Source organism: Hemitrygon akajei, chromosome 7 (assembly GCF_048418815.1).
Source record: "Hemitrygon akajei chromosome 7, sHemAka1.3, whole genome shotgun sequence".
NCBI lineage: Eukaryota > Metazoa > Chordata > Chondrichthyes > Myliobatiformes > Dasyatidae > Hemitrygon > Hemitrygon akajei.
In genome coordinates, this window is record NC_133130.1 from 97,285,731 (window position 1) to 97,307,161 (window position 21,431).

Sequence of the window (21,431 nt, forward strand, 5' to 3'; positions counted from 1 at the left end):
CGATTGAGAGTGTGGGGTTCTCTCCTGCACAGCTGTTGATGGGATGTCGTCTGAAGTCCAAGCTGCCAACATCCACAGCTCTACTGACTCCTGAAAGTAATGCTCAAGTACATGACAAGCTAAAGTACAAGCAAATAAAGCAAAAGAGCTACTATGACAGACATACAAGACAGTTACCAGATCTGCATACAGGTGAAAACGTCAGAATACAGAGAGGAGACACTTGGCAACCAGCTGTGGTTGTGAACAGGCATCAGCAACCAAGATCCTTCATAGTTCGCACGCCGGATGGAAGAGTCTGCAGGAGGAACAGGAAGCATCTGCTGAAGACAGGTGAGAGGGCGTTTCCACGTACAGATACACAGGACATTTCCACGGATACAGACATGGAAACAAATGACACCAAGAGTGAGGGGCGTGACGAAACCCCACAACGCAATGACGGTGAAAGTTCGGCGCAGACAGACCGAGGTGGAAATGCAGACACAGAGGTTACTTGAGAGACTGACTCTGAAGGACAAGCACAGTCACAGTTCTATCTCACAAGGTCTGGGAGACAAGTCAAACTTCCAGCTAGATACAGAAACTAGATCTACCTACAGTCTCGCACAGTTTGAGACAAAATCACACATGTTATAAGTTCCAAGGAGTGAAATAAAAGGTTTATTAGTCTATGTTAGTAAAAGAAAATATACTGCTGTTAGTATTGTAAGATACAATGTAGAGTACGGTATAAGAAGTTAAGATTTTTATTAGTTTATGTCATGGCTGTTGTAATGTTAGAAAGTCATATCTAGAGGCATTGTTTTGGCAATTCACAGTATTGTAAAAAAAAACTTGAGAAGGGGGGATGTAATGTATTATGTGAGTATTTGTAGGTTAGAGTGCGTAAGACGTCAGAACGCGGGGTTTTGTAAAATGGAAGTCTGGTGAATAAACGTGTGTGTTTAATACTGCGGTGTCCGAGTCACATTAACGCTACACCCCGTTTCACACGTGCACAGACATGACGGACAGGTGAGCAGCCGAAGGAAGGTGCTGGAAAGTTACCTGTCATTAGGAAGAGGAGACCTGCCACGTGCTGAGTGAGGCTTTCTTCCCAGAAGAAACTCATGGAGGCTACAATGCAACCACAGAGCAGGACAGCGGCAGCCATGCCCAGGAATCCAGCTGTGATCCTCCTCAGATCTGAGTCGGCCAAGCGAGAAAGAGAAGAAGATCATTAGAATTGCAAACTGTCCTGGGCAGAGCACATTGGCACAGCTACAAAGAGGACACGTGTGTGGCTGTACTTCACTTGGAGTCTGAGGGCATTTGGTAAGTTGCCAAAGACTCCGGCAAATTCCTACAGATGTACCATGGAAAGCACTCTGACTGGTTGATTGCATCACTGTCTGGTACGGAGGGACCACTGTCCAGGATCGGAAAAAGCTGCGGAAGATTGTAAACTCAGCCAGGCTCCGTCATCATCACTTTCCTTCCCGGCATCGAGGACAACTTCAAAAGGCAGTGCCTCAAAAAGACAGCATCCATCACTAAGGACCCCCATCTCCCCAGAGTTCACATTTATTGTCATCGAGTGTACACAACCCTGAGATTCATCTTCTTGCAGGCATCACAAAACAAAGAAACACAACAAAAACCACACACAATAAAGACCGACAAGCATCCAGTGTGCAAAGTAGGACAAATCGTGCAAATAGTGAAAAAGTAAACAAATAATACCCGGAACATGAGCTGAAGCCCCGACAGCCGGTCGAAGAATCAGCACTGTGCTGAGGAGAGTGAAGCTGGTCCAGGGGCCCAATGGCTGCAGGGCCATAACGGCTCCTGAACCTAATGGTGTAGGGCCCAAGACTCCTGCCCGATGGTAGTAGTGATGAGGGAGGGAGTTGGGTCAAACTCAGGCACACAGTGCTGAACAATGGTTTATGATTCACTCTTGGGCCTTGACACTTTATCCTGACTCAATGCTTTAACTGGTGCGAAGCAACAGACCTGAGCAATAACGGTCCGTTTTCCACTCCCGGGGCAGCGTTTGCCCCCAGCGATGGCCATTCCTGAGAGTCCAGCTGGCCGAATCCTTCAGGAGACCGTAAAATCACTAGTTCGTTCGGATAGTTCAGAAGTTCTTAAAGGGAAATTAGAGGCTGCAGATTGCAGTGATTGTAACTCACATGAAGTACACTCTTCTCATTGTTACCATCAGAGGGGAGGTACAGGAGCCTGAAGACAGCTTCTTCCCCTCCACCATCAGATTTCTGAATGGACAATGAACCCATGAACACTACCTCTCTCTTTGCACTCTCTCTATATATAAAAATTGTAATTTATTTGTATATAAAAACTACACGTTTCACGACACATGCCAGTGATAATAATCCAGATTTTGATTCTTGGAAACAAACCTCAAACGTGTCTGATTTGAGCACATGAGGGTGAATGAACTTTGCTGAATGAATAACATGTTGTTTCTACTGAACACAGCAAAGGGTTTGGTCTGTCCAATAATTCTCTTGATCGTGTGTCCCTTAACACTGTGAAAACAGAGGCACTGTTCCCTGACAACCACGGTCAGAGCGCTGGCTCGGCCATCCCCAATGGCCTGTCAAAAGGTGAGTCCAGATGGTAGAAGGGCCCAAGGCTGTGAGCCCAGCTGTGGTCGAACTACCCACAGAGCAAGTCGATCTCGCCTGCCAGTTCTTGCATCTTAAACTTCTGCTTGTACGCTGACGGCCAGCATTGCCACGGGCGTCCTGTGTACAAGGATCAATGTGATTGAATGGGGAACGAACACCAAGTCACCCCCGTTTGGACTGATGTCTGCCAACCAGCAGAGATAAGAGGGAAGTTCACCAATTCTGAACTGAGCTGGGCTGAAGTGTAAACCCCTCACCACCATTCCTGCATCCTTAATTATACCAATAACGGCAGGGATAACTAGGTAACATGAGATAATGACTGTCAAATTTGCTCCTGTTGTTCAGGGATGAAAGAGAACCAGCAGATGTAGTATATTTGGACTTACAGAAGGCACTTGATAAGGTCCCTCATAAAAGGTAAGGATGCGTGGGTTTGGAGGTAAAATACCAGCATGGGTACAGGAGTGGCTCACGTGAAAGAGAGAATTGGGATGAAGATATAATTTTCAGAGTGATAAAACAATAACTAATGGGATTCCCCCAGAATTAGTGCTGGGCCTTCAAATCTTTACGGCCTGTGTTAGTGAGTTGGATGAACTTATATTTACTAACAGTGAAAACGATTGGTGGCTGGAAGTTGTAAGGAGGCCACCATGTGCCTGCAAAGATCAAGTGAGTGATCCCCTTCACCCACGTTCTACTCTCCTCCTATTAGATTCCTTCTTCGTCAGTCCTTTTCCTCTTCCATCCATCACCTTCCAGCTTCTTACTTCATCCCCCTCCCTCACCCACCTTCCCCCCTCACCTGGTCTCACCTATCACCTGCCGGCTCGTACTCCTCCCCCCTCCCCAACTTCTTATTCCGGCCTCTGCCCCCCATTTCCTTCCCAGTCCTCAGCCCAGAACATCGACTGTTTATCCCTTTCCAGTCCTCAGCCCAGAACATCGACTGTTTATCCCTTTCCAGTCCTCAGCCCAGAACATCGACTGTTTATCCCTTCCCAGTCCTCAGCCCAGAACATCGACTGTTTATTCCTTTCCAGTCCTCAGCCCAGAACATCGACTGTTTATTCCTTCCCAGTCCTCAGCCCAGAACATCGACTGTTTATTCCTTTCCAGTCCTCAGCCCAGAACATCGACTGTTTATTCCTTTCCAGTCCTCAGCCCAGAACATCGACTGTTTATTCCTTTCCAGTCCTCAGCCCAGAACATCGACTGTTTATTCCTTTCCAGTCCTCAGCCCAGAACATCGACTGTTTATTCCTTTCCAGTCCTCAGCCCAGAACATCGACTGTTTATCCCTTTCCAGTCCTCAGCCCAGAACATCGACTGTTTATTCCTTTCCAGTCCTCAGCCCAGAACATCGACTGTTTATTCCTTTCCAGTCCTCAGCCCAGAACATCGACTGTTTATCCCTTTCCAGTCCTCAGCCCAGAACATCGACTGTTTATTCCTTCCCAGTCCTCAGCCCAGAACATCGACTGTTTATTCCTTTCCAGTCCTCAGCCCAGAACATCGACTGTTTATTCCTTTCCAGTCCTCAGCCCAGAACATCGACTGTTTATTCCTTCCCAGTCCTCAGCCCAGAACATCGACTGTTTATCCCTTTCCAGTCCTCAGCCCAGAACATCGACTGTTTATTCCTTTCCAGTCCTCAGCCCAGAACATCGACTGTTTATTCCTTTCCAGTCCTCAGCCCAGAACATCGACTGTTTATTCCTTTCCAGTCCTCAGCCCAGAACATCGACTGTTTATCCCTTTCCAGTCCTCAGCCCAGAACATCGACTGTTTATTCCTTTCCAGAGTTGCTGAGCTCCAGCATCTTGTGCGTGGATTTCCAGCGTCTGCAGAATTCCTTTGTGTTTCTGATTTATGTACCTGGAAGGACGACAGTACACAAGAATTTCTCCACCTGCAAGCCCCGTATGGTTTGACTCACTATATTCCTTCTGCTACTGGAGCGGCAACCTGGAGGTCTCTGCCCAGCATTCAACACAAGAGTTACCCCCATCAGACAACTGGGCCAAGGTGGAATAATGCCAAAGAAACTCAAAAGTCAACATATTGACTGCAGCCACGACTTGAATGAACAAGTGAAATATTTCTATGTAACAAAACTATTTTGTTTAAAGAAAAGACTTGCATGTGGGGAAAAAATGTGTAGTGAAGGCAGGGTGTGGAGGAGAAGTGAAGGTTTTCTTAGAAGTTTGTGTAGATTAGACATGTCACCTAAAACTTTGAGAAGCATCTATAGATGCACAGTGGAGAGTATCCTAACCGATTGCATCATGGCCTGGAATGGGAAAGTCTATAGAGAGTGTGGATACAGCCCAGTCCATCACAGGCAAAGCTCTCCCCACCACTGAGCACACCTACAAGGAGCACTGTCGCGGGAAAGCAGCATCCATTGTCAAGGAACCCCCAACATCATCCAGGCCATGCTCTCTTCTTGCCACCACCGTTGGGCAGGAGGTCTAGGAGATTTATATCCTACACCACCTGGTTCAGGGACAGTTATTACCCCCCAGCCATCAGTCTCCTGATCCTGTGTGGATAACTTCACTCACCTCAACACTGAACTGGCTCCATAACACACAGACTCACTGTAAAAATCTACAAATCATTTCTCAGTACTATTTATTTTCGAGTTGCACAATTTGTCTTTGTTTGCACGTTGGTCATTTGCCAGTCTTCTTCTGACTATATTTTCCTAAATTCTATTGTGTTTCCACCCGCAAGAAAGCGAATCTCAAGGAGACATATAGGTACTTTGATAATAAATTAACTTTGACGTTGAACGTTGGTCTATACTCACGCAGTAGGTGCCATTCGTCCTGTTGGATAGTCTTGGTGAGGTTGAAGGGAATATTTCTCAGACGAAGGGGCTGAGAGTAATGATACTTGACAGATGTGCATCTCTGTGCAATTCCTGACGGGGGAATGAGATTCAGAACATCAGACAGAGGAGGACGTAGTAGGAAGTCGTTGTAAACACGCAGTGTGTGGAACATCAAAAGCAACATGATTATATACTGTTTTATAATAGAACTGATTAAATCTTATCAGCAAAATATAATATGTTCACTTTGGAATACTGCCAATGTTCACAATATTTAGCTCATGAAATTAGGCTGATCATTCATATTTTAATAAAATTCTTTAGTCTCTCATATTCAAGTGCTGCACAGCACATTAGCCAAATATTATTGTGCTTCTAATTAGAACCGTAAATGAAAATGGTTTACTGGACCCTGGCTCAGGGCCAGTGACCTCCACATTTGTGCTGCGTACTCAGGGGAACTTTAATCTATGTTTGCATCTGTTGTGTTGTGTAACATGGGCATTGGCATCTGAATACCTCCACGCTTTGCCTGCTTGGCTTCCGCTTCTCGGTTGTTTACTGAAACGATTGGTGGAAATGGGGAAAGCAAATCGCTCAGGGAAGGGCGTTACTACAGTGAAGGGGAGCCATTACTCAGCCCAGTCTGTCAGCTCCAGTGGAACAGAGGAAAGTGAAGTCAGCTCATTAATGAAGAGCTGGAACTGGGCACGTTAAATCTCCCGTGCCTCAGGAGCCCCTCTCCCAGCGCATTGTCCTCCACTATGTCCACCATCTCCAAAGGGATTCCACCACAAAGCATACCTTTACTTCTCCTCTGTCTGCGAGGGGAGCCCTATCCTTGTTCTTACAGCAAGAGGATGGGGTGCACAAGAAATGGAGAAGATGCCAGTGAGAGCAGTATTGATGGCGGTGGAAGGGAATCCTCCATTCTTTGAAAAAATGCAGGGCATCTGAGACGGAAAGCCTCATCCTTAGGGCAGATGTGGCAGAGACAGAGGAACTGAGAAAGGGAACAGCATTTTTTCAAGAGACAGGGTGGAAAGCGGTATAGTCAGGATTGATGTGAGAGTCAGTAGGTATGTAAGACAAAGAGATTGAGAAAGGGAAGGGAGGAGTCAGACATGGGCCAAGTGGGTGGAAGTAGGAGGCAAAGTTGATGAAATTGACGAACTCAACATGGCTGCGTGAAGCAGCACCGATGCAGCCATCAACGTGGCACAGGAAGAGCTGGGGAGCGATGCTGGTATCGGCTTGGAGCGTGGACTTTTTGACATGGCCGACGAAAGGGCTAGCGTAGCTGGGACCCATGGCTACACCTTTGGGCTCGGAGAAAGTGGGGGGAGCGGAAAGAGAAATTATTGAGGTGAGGACCAGTTCAGTCGGATGGAGGAGGGAAACTGGTTAGGTCTGTTGTCAATGAAGAAGAGGTGAGCTTTAAGGCCTTCCTGATGGGGCAGAGTGTCCTACCACTAAACACATCTTTCCCTGCCCCTTCTGCTTTCCGTAGGTGTTCGGGCTCTACACGACTCCCCTGTTCATTCGTTTCCCCCCCCCCCCCCCCCCAGACACTGCAAGTGGGACAAGTGCCATTCCTCCTCCCTCAGCACTCCAACCAGTCCTTCCAGGTGAGTCTGTCGGGCTCATTTACTGTATCTGTTGCTCCTGGTCTCGACGTTGGTGAGCCGGTTCATGGTCTCCTCTCCAATCCCAGGTCAGAGGCACAACCCCTCATGTTCCATCTGCACAGCCTCCAACCAGAAGGCATAAACATTGATCTCTCTAACTTCCCATGATTTCTCCCCACTCTCTTCTTACCCCTTCCCCTTTCCCTATTCTCACCCTGACCTCTACCCCCTTCCTCTTCAATCCTAATGAAGGGTTTTGGCCTGAAACATCACCTGGTTTTCCTCTCCTTAGCCGCTGCCCTAACTTACTGAGTCTCTCCAGCACTTTGTGCGTGTGGCACCGGTTTCCAGAGTCTTCAGGATCTGGCACGTTTGTAATGATATTTACAAGTTGTTTCAGTTGAGAGCACCAGCGTTTAGCTGAGACAGGAAACACGGGCTCCATCCGTTCCAGAGGTACGGGTGGACAGCAGAGATACAGAGCTAAATGGGAAGTTCACTGCTTGCTGTGGACAGCGTTTCTCCTCCCACTGACGCCTGTGGAACAGACTGACCGGTTCATCACTCTGGAGCTGTCATGAGGACTCTGATGTGCACTAAACAGCTGCCATTGTTGGCCTAAATCATGGCGCATAAAGTAGAGCAAGTGTGACTTCAGACTTGCGTGTATGTCGGGACAAAGCACCCTCCCTTCCACCCACATCGACAGTCCTCACACCCCAGGACAGGCCGTCTTTGGTCTCCAGCCTCCAGTGGACTCGTGGCTTCAACTTCTCCAATGGACTCACAGACTTGAGCTCTGAGCATCGGGCATCAAACGCCTGGGCTTCCAATCGACCTTCGGTCTTCAGTCTGGGCCTCTAATTGACCTTTGGGTTCGATCAGGACTTCCAGTGACCTTTGAACTTTGGTCCTCAGTATCGACCCCAGGGCTCGTCAATGACGACAACCGAGGAACCGCACGGTGGCCTCACTGGTCTGCCAGCTGACATCCAACCACGCACGCGTCGCTGTCCTTTGAACACAGACTCCAGCCTGTCCTCTAATTCCACCACAAGTCGTCCCTAAACCCTCTGTCCCCCAAACCACCCCTGTGAACATAAAAAAACCCTAAAATACTCAAAGGAGGCTCCAGCTCAGAGCTGTCCGTTCCACAATGCTGTGCCACTACACAAGGTCTGAAATACTGTGTACACTTGTCTATTTGTTACACACAAACATACCTCAATCCTTATTACTTTTAATCATTTGTGGGTTGAGGTAATTAACTTGTTGAAAAGCAGAAAGGAGAGTTGTACTTAGGGAGTTTCAAAGCCAGTATTGCACTGTGTGATGTAATCATTGATCACTACAAAAGAGAGATAGGCCCTTTGGCCCATCTAGGCCATGCCAACCTGTTGTTCTGCCTGGTCCCATCGGGCCACAGCCCTCCACACCCCTGCCGTCCGCACCTACCGCTTCTGCTGGCGGTTCCTTCCACACTCTCTCCATCTTCCGAGCGAAGGCGCCCTCTCAAATATTTAACCTTTCACCCTGAACCTATGACCTCTAGTTCTGATCGCACCCACCCTCAGTGGGAAAAAGCCTGCTTGTATTTACCCTGTTCATACCCCTGGTAATTCTGCACAGTTCTGAGAGGGAGGAACCGGAGCATCAGGAGCAAACACAAGCCGAACTCGGGCTCCGTTGCTGTACAGCAGTGGTGCCTCGTACCAGCTGCCACCCTGCCCTACACTGCAAAGTTGCCACGGTTCACACCGGCCATCGTTCGTGTCTGGTCTCTCTTGACTTCTGAAGCTGGTGCACCGGGAGCAGTGGGATCAAGGCAGCTCGTCGCTTTGGCTGCGCCGAGGAGTGATTGATCGCTGAATGTAGCTGAGGGCGTGGTTCTCCATTTCTGAGTGACTCTCGGTCTCGTGGTCTTGTGTTAAATCTGCTGGATGTGCTCAGAACCGGAGTTCAGCAATATGTTTAAGGCGTTTGCTAGACGTTTATAAATGGTCCAGCACGCGTGACTGATGCACGAGAAGTGTTGCTGTAAAGCTGTGAAAATAGCTGCGACACGCTTGTAAATGAATCCCTCGCTGCATCCATTTACCGAACAGGCAGCCTGGTGCTCGGCTGGGCAGCTGTCAGTCTGAGAGACGAGTCACACACACCCCGGCCACTGTGTCAGGCGCCAGCAGCCCAGCTTCAATCCTGGACCTATGTTCTCCCTGTGACCACATAGATTTCCCAGATTCCTCCCAAAAGTACGTGGGTCGGTAGTAAAATTGCCCTCAGTACGCAGGTGGGTGGTGGAATCTGGGAGAAATGAGGCAAAGGTGGGGAGAATAAAATAAATTGGGATTTGAAGTAGGGTTGCTGTAAATGGGGATGGGGGGTCAACAGGCAGTGGGACTGTTTCTCTTTACAATTCTATATGCCGTTAATGGGAGGCATGTACACAAATGGACATACCCGCACACACGTACACTAACACACACACACACAGACACTAACACACAGAGACACAAACAGATACATAGACACAGACACTAACACACAGAGACACAAACAGATACACAGACGCAGAGGCACAGACACTAACACGCACACACACACACTAACATATCCACAAACAGATACACAGTCACAAACACACACACACACACACACACGCACGCACGCACGCACGCACGCACGCACGCACACACACACACACACACGGCACTGTGCAAGAATCAGCATTGGTTTGAGTGTGCTCTGTGCTCTGGAGGTTGTGGATTCAGGAAATCTGAGTACCTCACATCACTCCAATTAGATTTCAGTTGATGACCAGTGACTAGTGGTGTTCCTCAGGGGTCGGTATTGAGAATTGATAGCTTTGTGGCAAAGTTTGCAGATGATACAAAGATAGGTGGAGGGGTAGGTAGTGCTGAGGAAGCAATGCAATTGCAGCAGGATTTTGACAAATTGGAAGAATGGACAAAATAGTGGCAGATGGAATACAGTGTTGGGAAATGTATGATAATGCATTTTGGTAAAATGAACAATAGTGCAGATCTAGATGGGGAGAAGGTTCAAACATCAGAGGGTCAGAGGAACTTAGGAGTCTTCGTACAAGACTCCCAGAAGGTTAATTTACAGGTTGAGTCTGTGGTAAAGAAGGCAAATGCAATGTTGGCATTTATTTCATGGAGAATAGAATATAAAAGCAAGGAGATAATGCTGAGGCTTTATAGGACACTAGTCAGGCTGCACTTGGAGTATTGTCAACAGTTTTGGACCGCACATCTTGGAAAGCATGTGTTGTCATTGGAGAGAGTCCAGAGGAGGTTCACGAGGATGATTCTGAGAACGAAGGGGTTAACAGATGAGGAGCGTTTGGCAGCTTTGGGCCTGTACGCACTGGAATTTAGAAGAATGTGGGGGAATCTCATTGAAACTTATCAAATGTTGAAAGGACTAGATAGGGTGGATGTGGAGAGGATGTTTCCTATGGTGGGGGTATCTAGAACTAGAAGGCACAGTCTCAGATCTGAGGGGCGACACTTTAGAACTTTAGGAGGAATTTGTTTAGCTAGAGAGTAGTGAATCTGTGGAGTGCTCTGCCACAGACTATGGCCAAGTCTGTGGGTATATTTAAGGTGGAGGTTGATTGTTTCCTGATTGGTCAGGGCATCAAAGCATATGATGAGAAGGCTGGTGTGTGGGGTTGAGTGGGATCCGGGATCAGCCATGATGGAATGGTGGAGAAGACCCAATGGGCTGAATGGCCCAATTCTGCTCCTGTGTCTTCTTATGGTCTCATCTACCTCTCCTTTCAAGTGGGCTTTAGCATCTTGGGACAATGGTTTGGAAAACATCACAGGAAGTTGTCCCCTTTGGCATCCTGGGAAATATCCTCCAAACGAGGGGCCGAAGTGAACACCAGCTGGTGACGGGCCTGATGCCTCTGATCCAGATCCTGCACCAGGCTTGTTCAATCCCACATTCACAACTGTACAGACCTGGACTGGGTGCCAAGAGCCCGGCTCTCACAGGCTCCGGTACTGCAGTGAGGACAACCAGCTTCCAAAACGGCCCCAGATCCCTGTCCCCCCCCCCCCCCTCTTCTGGCTATAAAGATTCTGAGTGATCTTTTTAAAATGAACTTACGAGGCTCCAGCTTCAGACACAAAAATATTATTACAACTGAAGTGAATCTTTTCAATTTCAGCAATTACTTAGTATTTCATAAAAATAAAAACAAAATTAACGCTAATAAACATCAAGCATATAAATCATTAAGTACATAACCCTAGGGGAAAACAGATAACTTGCCCTAATCCTTAGTTAAACAATAGTCTCTGTGCTCCCAAGATTCGAGAGGTTATTCCCCTCTGCAAAGCCTACAGAAATCTGGAAAAGTGGAACACTGGCACTGGACTCCTTGTGGGATGCTCTGGCAGGGTAAGCTGATGGATTTGGCACTCTCAATCTGTCAGCCAGTCTGTTTCTCCCAGATCTGAGAGTGAGCATGCATATGTCCTGCTAACTGCTGCTGAAACAAAGCAGCTCCATTTAGAGTGGTTGGCATTGTCATTCGTAGCTACTGATAACCACCGATCGTTCAGAGCCATCGGTGTTTTCCCTTCACAACCGTTGGCTTTAGCCAGCGTCAAAGATCAAAGCAAGTGTAAGAGCTGGTATAGTAACCCAGTGAGAAAGCAGACCACTTCCACAACCTCATCAAAGTTGGAGGTTTGCGTGCCTCAGTGACCCGGAGAGCTACGTTGGCTGGAGTCAGGGTCTTGTGCTTTGGCTCTTGGTAGGGTCACCCAAGCCAAAAAGGTCAAAGGGTAGTGGCCAGACTAAGAGTGGTCCACCAGACCTCCAGGTTTTGGGGAGGTGGGTGGGGCGGGGGGGGGGGAGTTCAGCCCTTACTGGTAAAGCAAAGTTGTTAGGGAAACAGCAATGAAGAATCCTTCTGCACTTGAGTAGGGCAGGAGGTGCTGCTGGATTGGGGGATGAGTTGCTGCCACCCCAGAGATGTGGGCTCTTAGTGGTTGATGAGGCCAAGATGGCCCACAGAGACTCTTCCACAGATGAGGCAGGAGGTGGCAGAGGGGTAGTTAGTGAGTCTCTGTGTGCTCCTGGAGTACGGTCTCATATTCTCAACACCTTCCCACTTTCTTAATGTTCCTTCCCACTTCATGGCCCAGAGGTTCCCAGGCATCAGTGCAGAAAGAGCATTTGAGCAGATCTCTTTGAACCTCTTCAACCCCCCCTTGTAATCACTTCCTGAGGCAGAGTTTGAACAAACTTACAGATGACATGGCCTGGAGTGTTACTAGGCCTCAGTGCAGGGGACGTCGGGCTTGGGAGAGGACACTGCTGTTGGCTGGTTTACCCAACATCCCAGAGGATCTGCCTGGCACATTGATGCAATCACAAAGAAGGCTCACCAGCAACTCTGCTTTGCTTGCAGAGATCTGCTGTGTCACCAAAGTCCCTTATAAATTTCCAAAGATGTACGATGGAGAGCACTTTGACTGGTCAACTGATCCCAGTGCACAGGACTGAAAGAGACTGCAGAGGGCTGTAAACTCAGCCTTTTGCATCATGGACACAACACTCCCCACCATCAAGGGCATCTTCAAGAGGCCGTGCCTCACGAAGGCAGCGTTTATCACTAAGGATCCCGCCATCCGGGACATGCTCTCCTCATCCGGGAGGAGGTACAGGAGCCGGAAGACCCACACTCACCAATTCAGGAACACCCTTTCCCCTCCACCGTCAGATTTCTGACTGGTTCACGTACCGATGGATAATACTTTGCTAGTCCTGTTGAAGGGTTTCAACCCATCGTCTCCATGGATGCTGCCTGACCTGCTGAGTTTCACCAAAGTTACACAACCTTGTTATTTACCTTATGCTCTATTAATTTATTTTGTGACATATTAATAATTTTCATGTATTGCTCTGTGCTGCTGTGCAGACAGTGTTGGTGGTAAATCTCCCGGGCCTTGAACTGCCCGTTGTAGGTATCTGGGTCTCAGAAGCAACCCAGAGGACAGGGATCATGGCTGCCTGGTGGATCTTGAGCTTTGGGCCATGTCTGGAGTTCTGAGCTTCAAGCACACGTTTCATGAACCAAATGAAAGCTGTGCTAATGCACTGAAAGCAATGGTGGATTTCAAGTTATTAGAAGTAGTTAATGTCTTTCAGATCCTTGCCACGATAACCTGCTCAGCCAGTAGACCCAGCCTCAGACATCAACACGGCCAAAGAGTTGGGCTTCTCGGCTGACTTGGACATCAAGGCAGTGTTTCACTGAGAATGACATCCCAACACCCTGGTAGAAATAAAGGTAAGGGGCATCAAAAGGGGAGGGTATGTCAACGGCTAGGGTCAAACTTCAAAGTAAGGAAGATGGCTGTGGTCATTGGAGGTCGATCATCACCCAGGATGCCACTGAAGGGAGGTCCTTGGGCTAGTATCCCAGCTCGAACCATCCTCTACTGCCTCGTCACTGAACAGGAGGTTGGAGGTGGGGGTGTTTGTTGACCATTGCGCCGCGTTCAGTTCCATTCACAACTCCTCAGTATGCAGCAAGTCATAGAGGCACAGAAACAGGCCCTTCAGCCCATCAAATCCATGCTGAACTCTGAATCGGTCTAGTCCCATTGACCGGCACCCAGACCACAGCCCTTCGTATTCCTCCATCTACTTTGTACCGACTTATCCAGATTTCTCTTAAATGTTGCAATCAAACCTGCAATCGCCACTTCCACTGGCAGCAAGCTCCACACTCACACTACCCTCTGAGTGAAGAAGTTCCCCTTAATCATTTCACCTTTCACCCTTAACCTTCTAGTCCCACCCAGCCTCAGTGGGGAAAGCCTGCTTGCATTTACCCTATCTATAGCTCTCATGATTTTGTATATCTTTGTCAAATCGCCTCTCATTCTCCTACATTCCAAGGAATAAATCTCCAAACTTTCAACCCTCCACTATAACTCAGGTCCTCAAGTCCTGGCAACGTCCTTGTAAATTTTCTCTGTACTCTTTCAATCACATTGACATCTTTCCTGGAGGTAGGCGGCCAGAGCTGCACACTAAACAGGCCTCACTGTCGACACCGTTCAAGCGGGGGCAGGTAGGCGGCCGGTAACCTGACCACTAAACAGGCCTCACTGTCGACACCGTTCAAGCGGGGGCAGGTAGGCGGCCGGTAACCTGACCACGAAACAGGCCTCACTGTCGACACCGTTCAAGCGGGGGCAGGTAGGCGGCCGGTAACCTGACCACTAAACAGGCCTCACTGTCGACACCGTTCAAGCGGGGACAGGTAGGCGGCCGGTAACCTGACCACGAAACAGGCCTCACTGTCGACACCGTTCAAGCGGGGGCAGGTAGGCGGCCGGTAACCTGACCACGAAACAGGCCTCACTGTCGACACCGTTCAAGCGGGGGCAGGTAGGCGGCCGGTAACCTGACCACTAAACAGGCCTCACTGTCGACACCGTTCAAGCGGGGACAGGTAGGCGGCCGGTAACCTGACCACTAAACAGGCCTCACTGTCGACACCGTTCAAGCGGGGACAGGTAGGCGGCCGGTAACCTGACCACTAAACAGGCCTCACTGTCGACACCGTTCAAGCGGGGGCAGGTAGGCGGCCGGTAACCTGACCACTAAACAGGCCTCACTGTCGACACCGTTCAAGCGGGGGCAGGTAGGCGGCCGGTAACCTGACCACTAAACAGGCCTCACTGTCGACACCGTTCAAGCGGGGGCAGGTAGGCGGCCGGTAACCTGACCACTTGCGTGGGAGAGTCCTTGACCATAGCTGACTCTCTCACCATCACCACCCTGGCAAGAGATGGGGAGAGTCATCACTTACCACAACAGTCACATAAGTACTGTGATCAGATCAGAGGCTGGCTATCTGTAACTCTCAACAATCCAAGTCTTCCTACCGTTGACAAGGTGAAGAATGGGATGGAACGCTCCCCACCTGCCTGGATGAGTGCAGCCCTAACAACTCTACAGCTCTGTCAAACTGGTCAGACCACACCCGGAGTATTGTGTTCACCTCTGGTCTCCTCATTATAGAAAGGCCGTGGACGTTTAGGGAAGGTGCAGAGGAGATTTACCAGACTGCTGACTGGATTAGAGACCATGTCTTATGAGGATAGGTTGAACAAGTTAGGATTTTTCTCTTTGGAGAGAAGGTAGATGAGAGGTGACTTGATGAAAGTGTACAGGATGATAAGAGACGTAGATCAAGTGAACAACCTTTTTCCCAGAGTGGAAATGGCCAATATGAGGGGACATAATTTTAAGATAATACACACAAAATGCTGGTGGAACACAGCAGGCCAGGCAGCATCTATAGGAAGAAGCGCTGTCAACGTTTCAGGCCGAGACCCTTCATCAGGACTTTTAAGATGATTGGAGGAAAGTATAGTAGGAGTTGTCAGAGGTAATTTATTTACACAGATAGTGGTTGGCGTGTGGAACACCCTGCCCAGGATGGTGGTCGAGGCAGAAGTATTAGGGGCATTTGAGACACTGTTAGACAGGCACATGGATGATAGAAAAATGGAGGGTTATGTAGGACAGAAGGGCTAGATTGATCTTGGAGTAGGTTTAAAGGTCGAAGTGTTGTAATGTTCTATGTTTTAACACTCATGAAAATTGACACAGCACCTTTTCCAGAGCGTTGAAATGTCTAATACCAGGGGGCCCCTCACTTCAGGTGTGAAGGGGTAATTTCACAGGAGATATGAGGGGCAAGCTTTTTTACAGAGTGGTTGGTGCCTGGGATGGTGGTAGAGACAGATACATTAGCAGTTAGACAGACACACGAATGTGAGGAAAATGGAAGCACAAGGACATTGTGCGGGCAGAGGGGATTAGTTAGGTTGTCCATTTGATTACGAATTTAATTGTGGGGGTTGTTCTTGGGCTGTACTGTTCTATGCTCTAAGGCAGCCCAGTTGATGGTTCCCCATTCGTTGCCTCCCCCACGGGCGCAGAGATCATGAAGCCCCCGGTCGCCTTGCCGGAGGTCCAAGCCCGATCTAGCTGCAATCTAGTCATCCACAAGAAAGACTGGAGTTAGTTGCCCCGAGCCCGCCGCCACAAAGGCCGAACCCCAGCCGGCGTCTCGGGAGCACCACCACCCGCAGGTTTCCCACCCATCCGAAGTAAATCGCGGCTCCTCACCGCGGCCGGGTCTATATGCCGACAATGAGCAGCCCCACGGGAGCACATTCTCCGGAAAGACAGCGGGGAGTCAAGAAAGCAGCTCACCCCTACCTTTTGGAGGATAAAAAGAAACGCAAAGCCCGAGATCCCCACAAAGAAAAGAGTAAATGAGCAAAATAATTAGTTGGCCTTTTCCTTTCAGAGCCGTTGATACCAGCCATTATCATCAATTGAAAAGCTTTCGTTAAACAACGCAATATATCTCCGCTGCGTTGTGTATCGCACACTATGGCTGTGTTTATAAGATTGTGAAGCCCTGACAGGAGTTCCCAGTCATGGACCAACACTACTAGACAAAGTGTCCCTGGACCCCAGATTGGAAGTAATTCCAATTCCTCTTTGTACAACAAAACGCGCGCGTTCGAGCCACTCCGGCCGGGAGCTCCCGATCCGGCTGGTGTCTACCTGGCGAACGCCCGATTTTACCACAGCCCGGGAACTCGGGGCTGGACAGGACTGCAATGAAACCCGATCTGGGAGCGACACCATCCCAATGCCGGATTGGGACGGCGGCGGGGAGGGGGACGAGGTCCTTACCTCTGGAGACGAGATGATCGATATCGGGGTCCACGCCCAGGTAGTAACATTTCCTCCACAGCCCGGTGTGGGTGGCGAAGAGCGGGCGCGCACAGTCCGACTCCAGGACCCCCAGTCTCAGCACGGAGCGCCAGGCGGTGGGCGAGTCCGGGACTCCCGGGGGCAGCGATTCGGGGGCTTCCCGCAGCGGCAGGCTCGACATGGGCATCAGCCGCCGCTGCCCCGGACCGCCGCAGCTCTGCCGATGCCGACGGGTGTCCGTGCCGTACCAGTGGTCGGTGAAGATCGCGGTCGTGAGCAGCAGAAGCGCGGCGACGCTCAGCGCCAGGCTGCCCATACTGCTCCAGCCGCTGCTGCCCATCCTCGGAGCCGCCCCGATACCCAGGTCGGTCGCTCCTTCCTGCCTTCAGACGCTTTCCCTTTCATCTGACATCCGGACGTGGGGGGGGGGCGGCTTTCTCTTTCTTTCTCTCTTCCCCCTACCCTCTCTCTCTCTCTCTCTCTGTCTGTCTCGCAGTCTCACTCCGGCTGCTACATCTGATCTCTCTCCGCTTAGCATCCACCTCCCTCCCCTCCGCCCCCGCACACTCCGAGGCGGCAGGAACCAACAACACGGACGCGGCGCCCTGTGGACCCTCGCTACGAAGGGCTTTCGACCCACTTCGGAGACGCGGGACGTGGCGCCGAGGGAGTGTTTCACTGTCCTCCGGGGAGGACGGCTGTGAAAGCTATCTCAGGTTCAAGTTTATTGTCTCTGGGATACGTACCCAGTCAATGAGCATTAGCTTTGTCTTCACGACCTTCAATCACATAAACTTAAATTAACATTAATTGTATCGCAATACTTTTACAGGAAAATAGTGGTCTTCAGTACTCTGGTCTGAATTATACCTTCATTCTACACCATTTCTACCCAATATTAAACCGTAAGACCACAGGTCATAGGAGCAGAATTAGACTATTCAGCCATTAGTCTGCTCTGCCATTCTGTCTGTCATGGCTGATTTATTCTTCCTCTCAACCCCTCTCCCGCCTTCTCCCCGTAACGTCTGACACCCAATGACTCGGCCTCCACAGGCCTGTGGCAATGAATTCCACAGTTTCAGGCTAAAGGAATTCCTCCTCATCTCTGTTCTAAAGGGATGTCCTCCTATTCTGCCAAGGACAGGAGAGGAAGGCGGAAGGAGCCAAAATAAGGTGGTGGGGGAGGGGAAGGTGTACCAGCTGGCAGGTGCAAGTAATAGACCTTCATCCAGACACAGTTTAATAGTATAAGAGAATGGCCTTGCATTCTCTTTGTTCTGTCCACAACTCCTCCTTCCCTGCAGCTCACCAAATGGCCTACTCCTGCTCCTAATTCTTATGTTCCTTCCAAGTGTGAGGAAATGTTGTTGACATGTAATCAATACATTTGATTGATCATTGACACCCATTGAGGCTTTATAAGGCATTGGTCTTGGAGTATTGTGAGCAGCTTTAGGTCTCTTATCAAGGAAAGGATGTGCTGGCATTGGAGAGGGTCCCAAGAGGGTTTACGAGGGCTATCCTGTGAATGAAAGGGTTAACTTAGGAGGGACATTTGAGGTTCTGGCCCTGTACTCACTGGGGTTTAAAAGAATAAGGGGTGGGGATTACAATAAAATCTATTGAATTTTGAAAGGCCAATAAAGAGTGGATGTGGAGAGACTGTTTCCTCCTGTGGACCAGTAAGCGTAGCCTCAGAATACCATCCCTTGAGAATGGGGGTGAGAAGGTATTTCTTGGGCCAGAAGGAGGTGAGTCTGTGGAACTCATTGCCACAGACAGTTGTGAAGGCCAAGTCCTTGGGTATACTTAAAGCGGAGGTTGATAGCTTCGTGATTAGTAAGAGTACCAAAGGTTACGTGGAGAAGGCAGGAGAATGGATTTGAAGGGTACAGTAAATCAAACAATGTGGACAGACTTGATGAGCTCAATAGGCTAACTCTGCTTATTTGTTTTATGGTAACGTCAGCTATCCTTAAAGGCCACCTGACCTGCTGAGTTACATTTCTGTTTTTATTTCAGATTTCCAGCATCTGCAATGTTCTTTTTGTTCGCTTTTTTTGGATACAATTCAGGATTATTTGATATATTACCTGAAAGTGGCAAGGAAATAAATTTCAGCCTGGGGCAATTGTCAAATTCCACCCAGTGAACATTTAGGTCCTGACACCATCACTATGACAACCGCTGGGAAAAAAAGCAAGGCAAAACACCATAAGGAAACAACAAATTACACTGCTATAAATATTTCACACACCCCCTTTCCCTCTGTCCATATGAGCTGGGATTTCAATGGGAATAAATTTCAAAAACATTTGAAAGGAATTCCTTTTTTAATGTAACATGCTTCTAAAGATGCACAAGTGAGATTATAAAGTGTGCAAATATTTAAGATTACATCGAGATCCCATAAAATTAAGACATTTAATTGTCTGATGTCACAGGGCAAGTTGATAAAAAGGTGCAAGGATTCTCTGCACTTAGCCAGCCAGTGGTGTAGTGGTATCCACAATGGACTTTGAGGCGCGTGGTCGCAGGTTCGAATCCGGATGGCTCCTTTCCTGCTTCCATCCGTGCTGGCTCGAGCATTGAGCTAGCAACTCGGCCCCGTAAGAAAAACAAACAATGCTAAACAAATTGCAAAGGTTGCAGCCAGACCTGTGACAAGGCAGGGAGAGGAATAATAAACAAAATCCTTTGAATTTAGAGCAGGGGCACATAGTGCAAAGGGAAGGAAGCTGTGATTAATTTTGATGCCACACTTTAAGGAGGATGTGAAGCCTTCGGAAGACCACAAGGAGGAACCCAGGGACAAACATTGCAGTGAGATGACAGAAACTGTGGCTGCCTCAGAGAAAACAATGTTGCCATGGTGGGAGATGACACCTTGAATGTTTTTGGCAAAGAAGAAATAAAATAAAGAACAGCTTCCAGTGTTAGAAAACACAGATGTAAGGTGAATGGCAAGATAATCAGAGGTGATATGAGACAAATTACTTCTATGTGATGAATGGTTCTGATCTAGAGGGTGCTGTTTATGGGAAGGAGATTTTAAAAATGCCTTTCAAAGTCATTAGGTATATCAAGTTGAGTTTTTCATGATGTGCACAATCGTGGCAAAGTACAGGTAGTATGAAAAATTTGGTTGCCGCGCCATAATAGACAGGTAGTTGAGACAATGCACAGACTATAAACTATATACAAATTACATAAGACAGTGATGAGAGATTAAAAAGAGACCGTGTGAAAACAAGACCTTAAAGCAAAAAATAACCAGTCAGAGACAAGACCATGGCCGTGCAAGAGGAGTCCCGTAGTGTTCCATTGCTGAGGTAGAGCTAGGCTTGTGCTGGTCAGCCGTAGGTAAAAACTCAGAATGGGGAAATTTGTGAGGTTAAGGAGGCATGGTGGGGGTGGTGGGGTGTAACATGGGACTAATTAGAAGGTTAGCAGAAGTTCAGTGGGCTGAATGGTCTTTTGTATTCTGTCATTGTGTCACATGTGAGTAAATTCCACATACAATGAAGACCTTTGTATGAAGAGATTTTAATGTGCCACCATGTCCCTGGGAGAAATACAGAGGAAATCTGATGTCATGTAAGGGGATGTTGAGACAGGTGCTTGTTGGAAGTGGTAGATATTTAGAGAGATGCACTGCACAAGAACAGATCCTTCAGCCTGCTGACCACTCCAATCCCATAATAAACCCATTTAATTTTTCCAAATTTTTCCTCAGTTTTCTCCAGATTCCCCATCCTTCCTCTGGTTCTACGCATCACCTACACACTAGGGAGAATTTACAGGGGCCAGTTGGCCTGCCAACCCGCATGCCTTTGGGATGTGGTGTGGATGTCGTCTTAGGCAAGGGTTTTTTATATCAAAATAAATTTCATTCATAATAAAACAATTTACAGGAATAAAGTATGCACTCCCCTTTACTCCTACATTCATAGTCAATGTATTACATTACTTAAAGCCAATAGGACAGCTGCCACTCAAGTGAGCCTCTGGGGTGGTACACTTGAGGGGCTTCCTCACCCAACCCTGCCCCTATGTGTGGTCCTTCCCCACTGACCCCTTTTGGTGGCTGCACCAAACTTCAGTTGTGTCCCTCAGTATATACTCCAGTAGCTTGAAGTGTTAGCAGACCAACAGGTTCTGGGCAAATCAAAGGGCATCTTTCTCCACTGACGATTTGCCAGTGTATTCCACCTCTGTGTATCCCTGGGAACAGCCTGTAGATCAGAAAGTCCGGGATTAACCGTGGCACAAACCCTTGCATCTTTCTCCACTGACGATTTGCCAGTGTATTCCACCTCTGTGTATCCCTGGGAACAGCCTGTAGATCAGAAAGTCCGGGATTAACCGTGGCACAAACCCTTGCATCTTTCTCCACTGACGATTTGCCAGTGTATTCCACCTCTGTGTATCCCTGGGAACAGCCTGTAGATCAGAAAGTCCGGGATTAACCGTGGCACAAACCCTTGCATCTTTCTCCACTGACGATTTGCCAGTGTATTCCAC

The 21,431-nt window shown here is 48.6% G+C and overlaps 1 protein-coding gene across 2 annotated transcripts in view; it reads right to left on the reverse strand.

Annotated features, from left to right (window-relative positions):
* The window catches only part of tmem178a (transmembrane protein 178a), a 29,923-nt gene extending 12,395 nt beyond the window's left edge, over nucleotides 1-17,528 (reverse strand). The window contains exons 1-3 of one of the 2 annotated variants that reach the window (XM_073051528.1): nucleotides 16,884-17,526; nucleotides 5,458-5,571; nucleotides 1,051-1,188 (exon numbers count right to left, since the gene is read on the reverse strand). In XM_073051528.1, coding sequence (XP_072907629.1) covers nucleotides 1,051-1,188; nucleotides 5,458-5,571; nucleotides 16,884-17,244 — 613 coding nt within the window. In that variant the 5' untranslated portion in view covers nucleotides 17,245-17,526. Of the gene's footprint in view, nucleotides 1-1,050; nucleotides 1,189-5,457; nucleotides 5,572-16,883 lie in introns of both variants that reach the window. The other variant, XM_073051529.1, reaches the window with a different exon arrangement.
* Nucleotides 17,529-21,431: the final 3,903 nt, after the last annotated feature.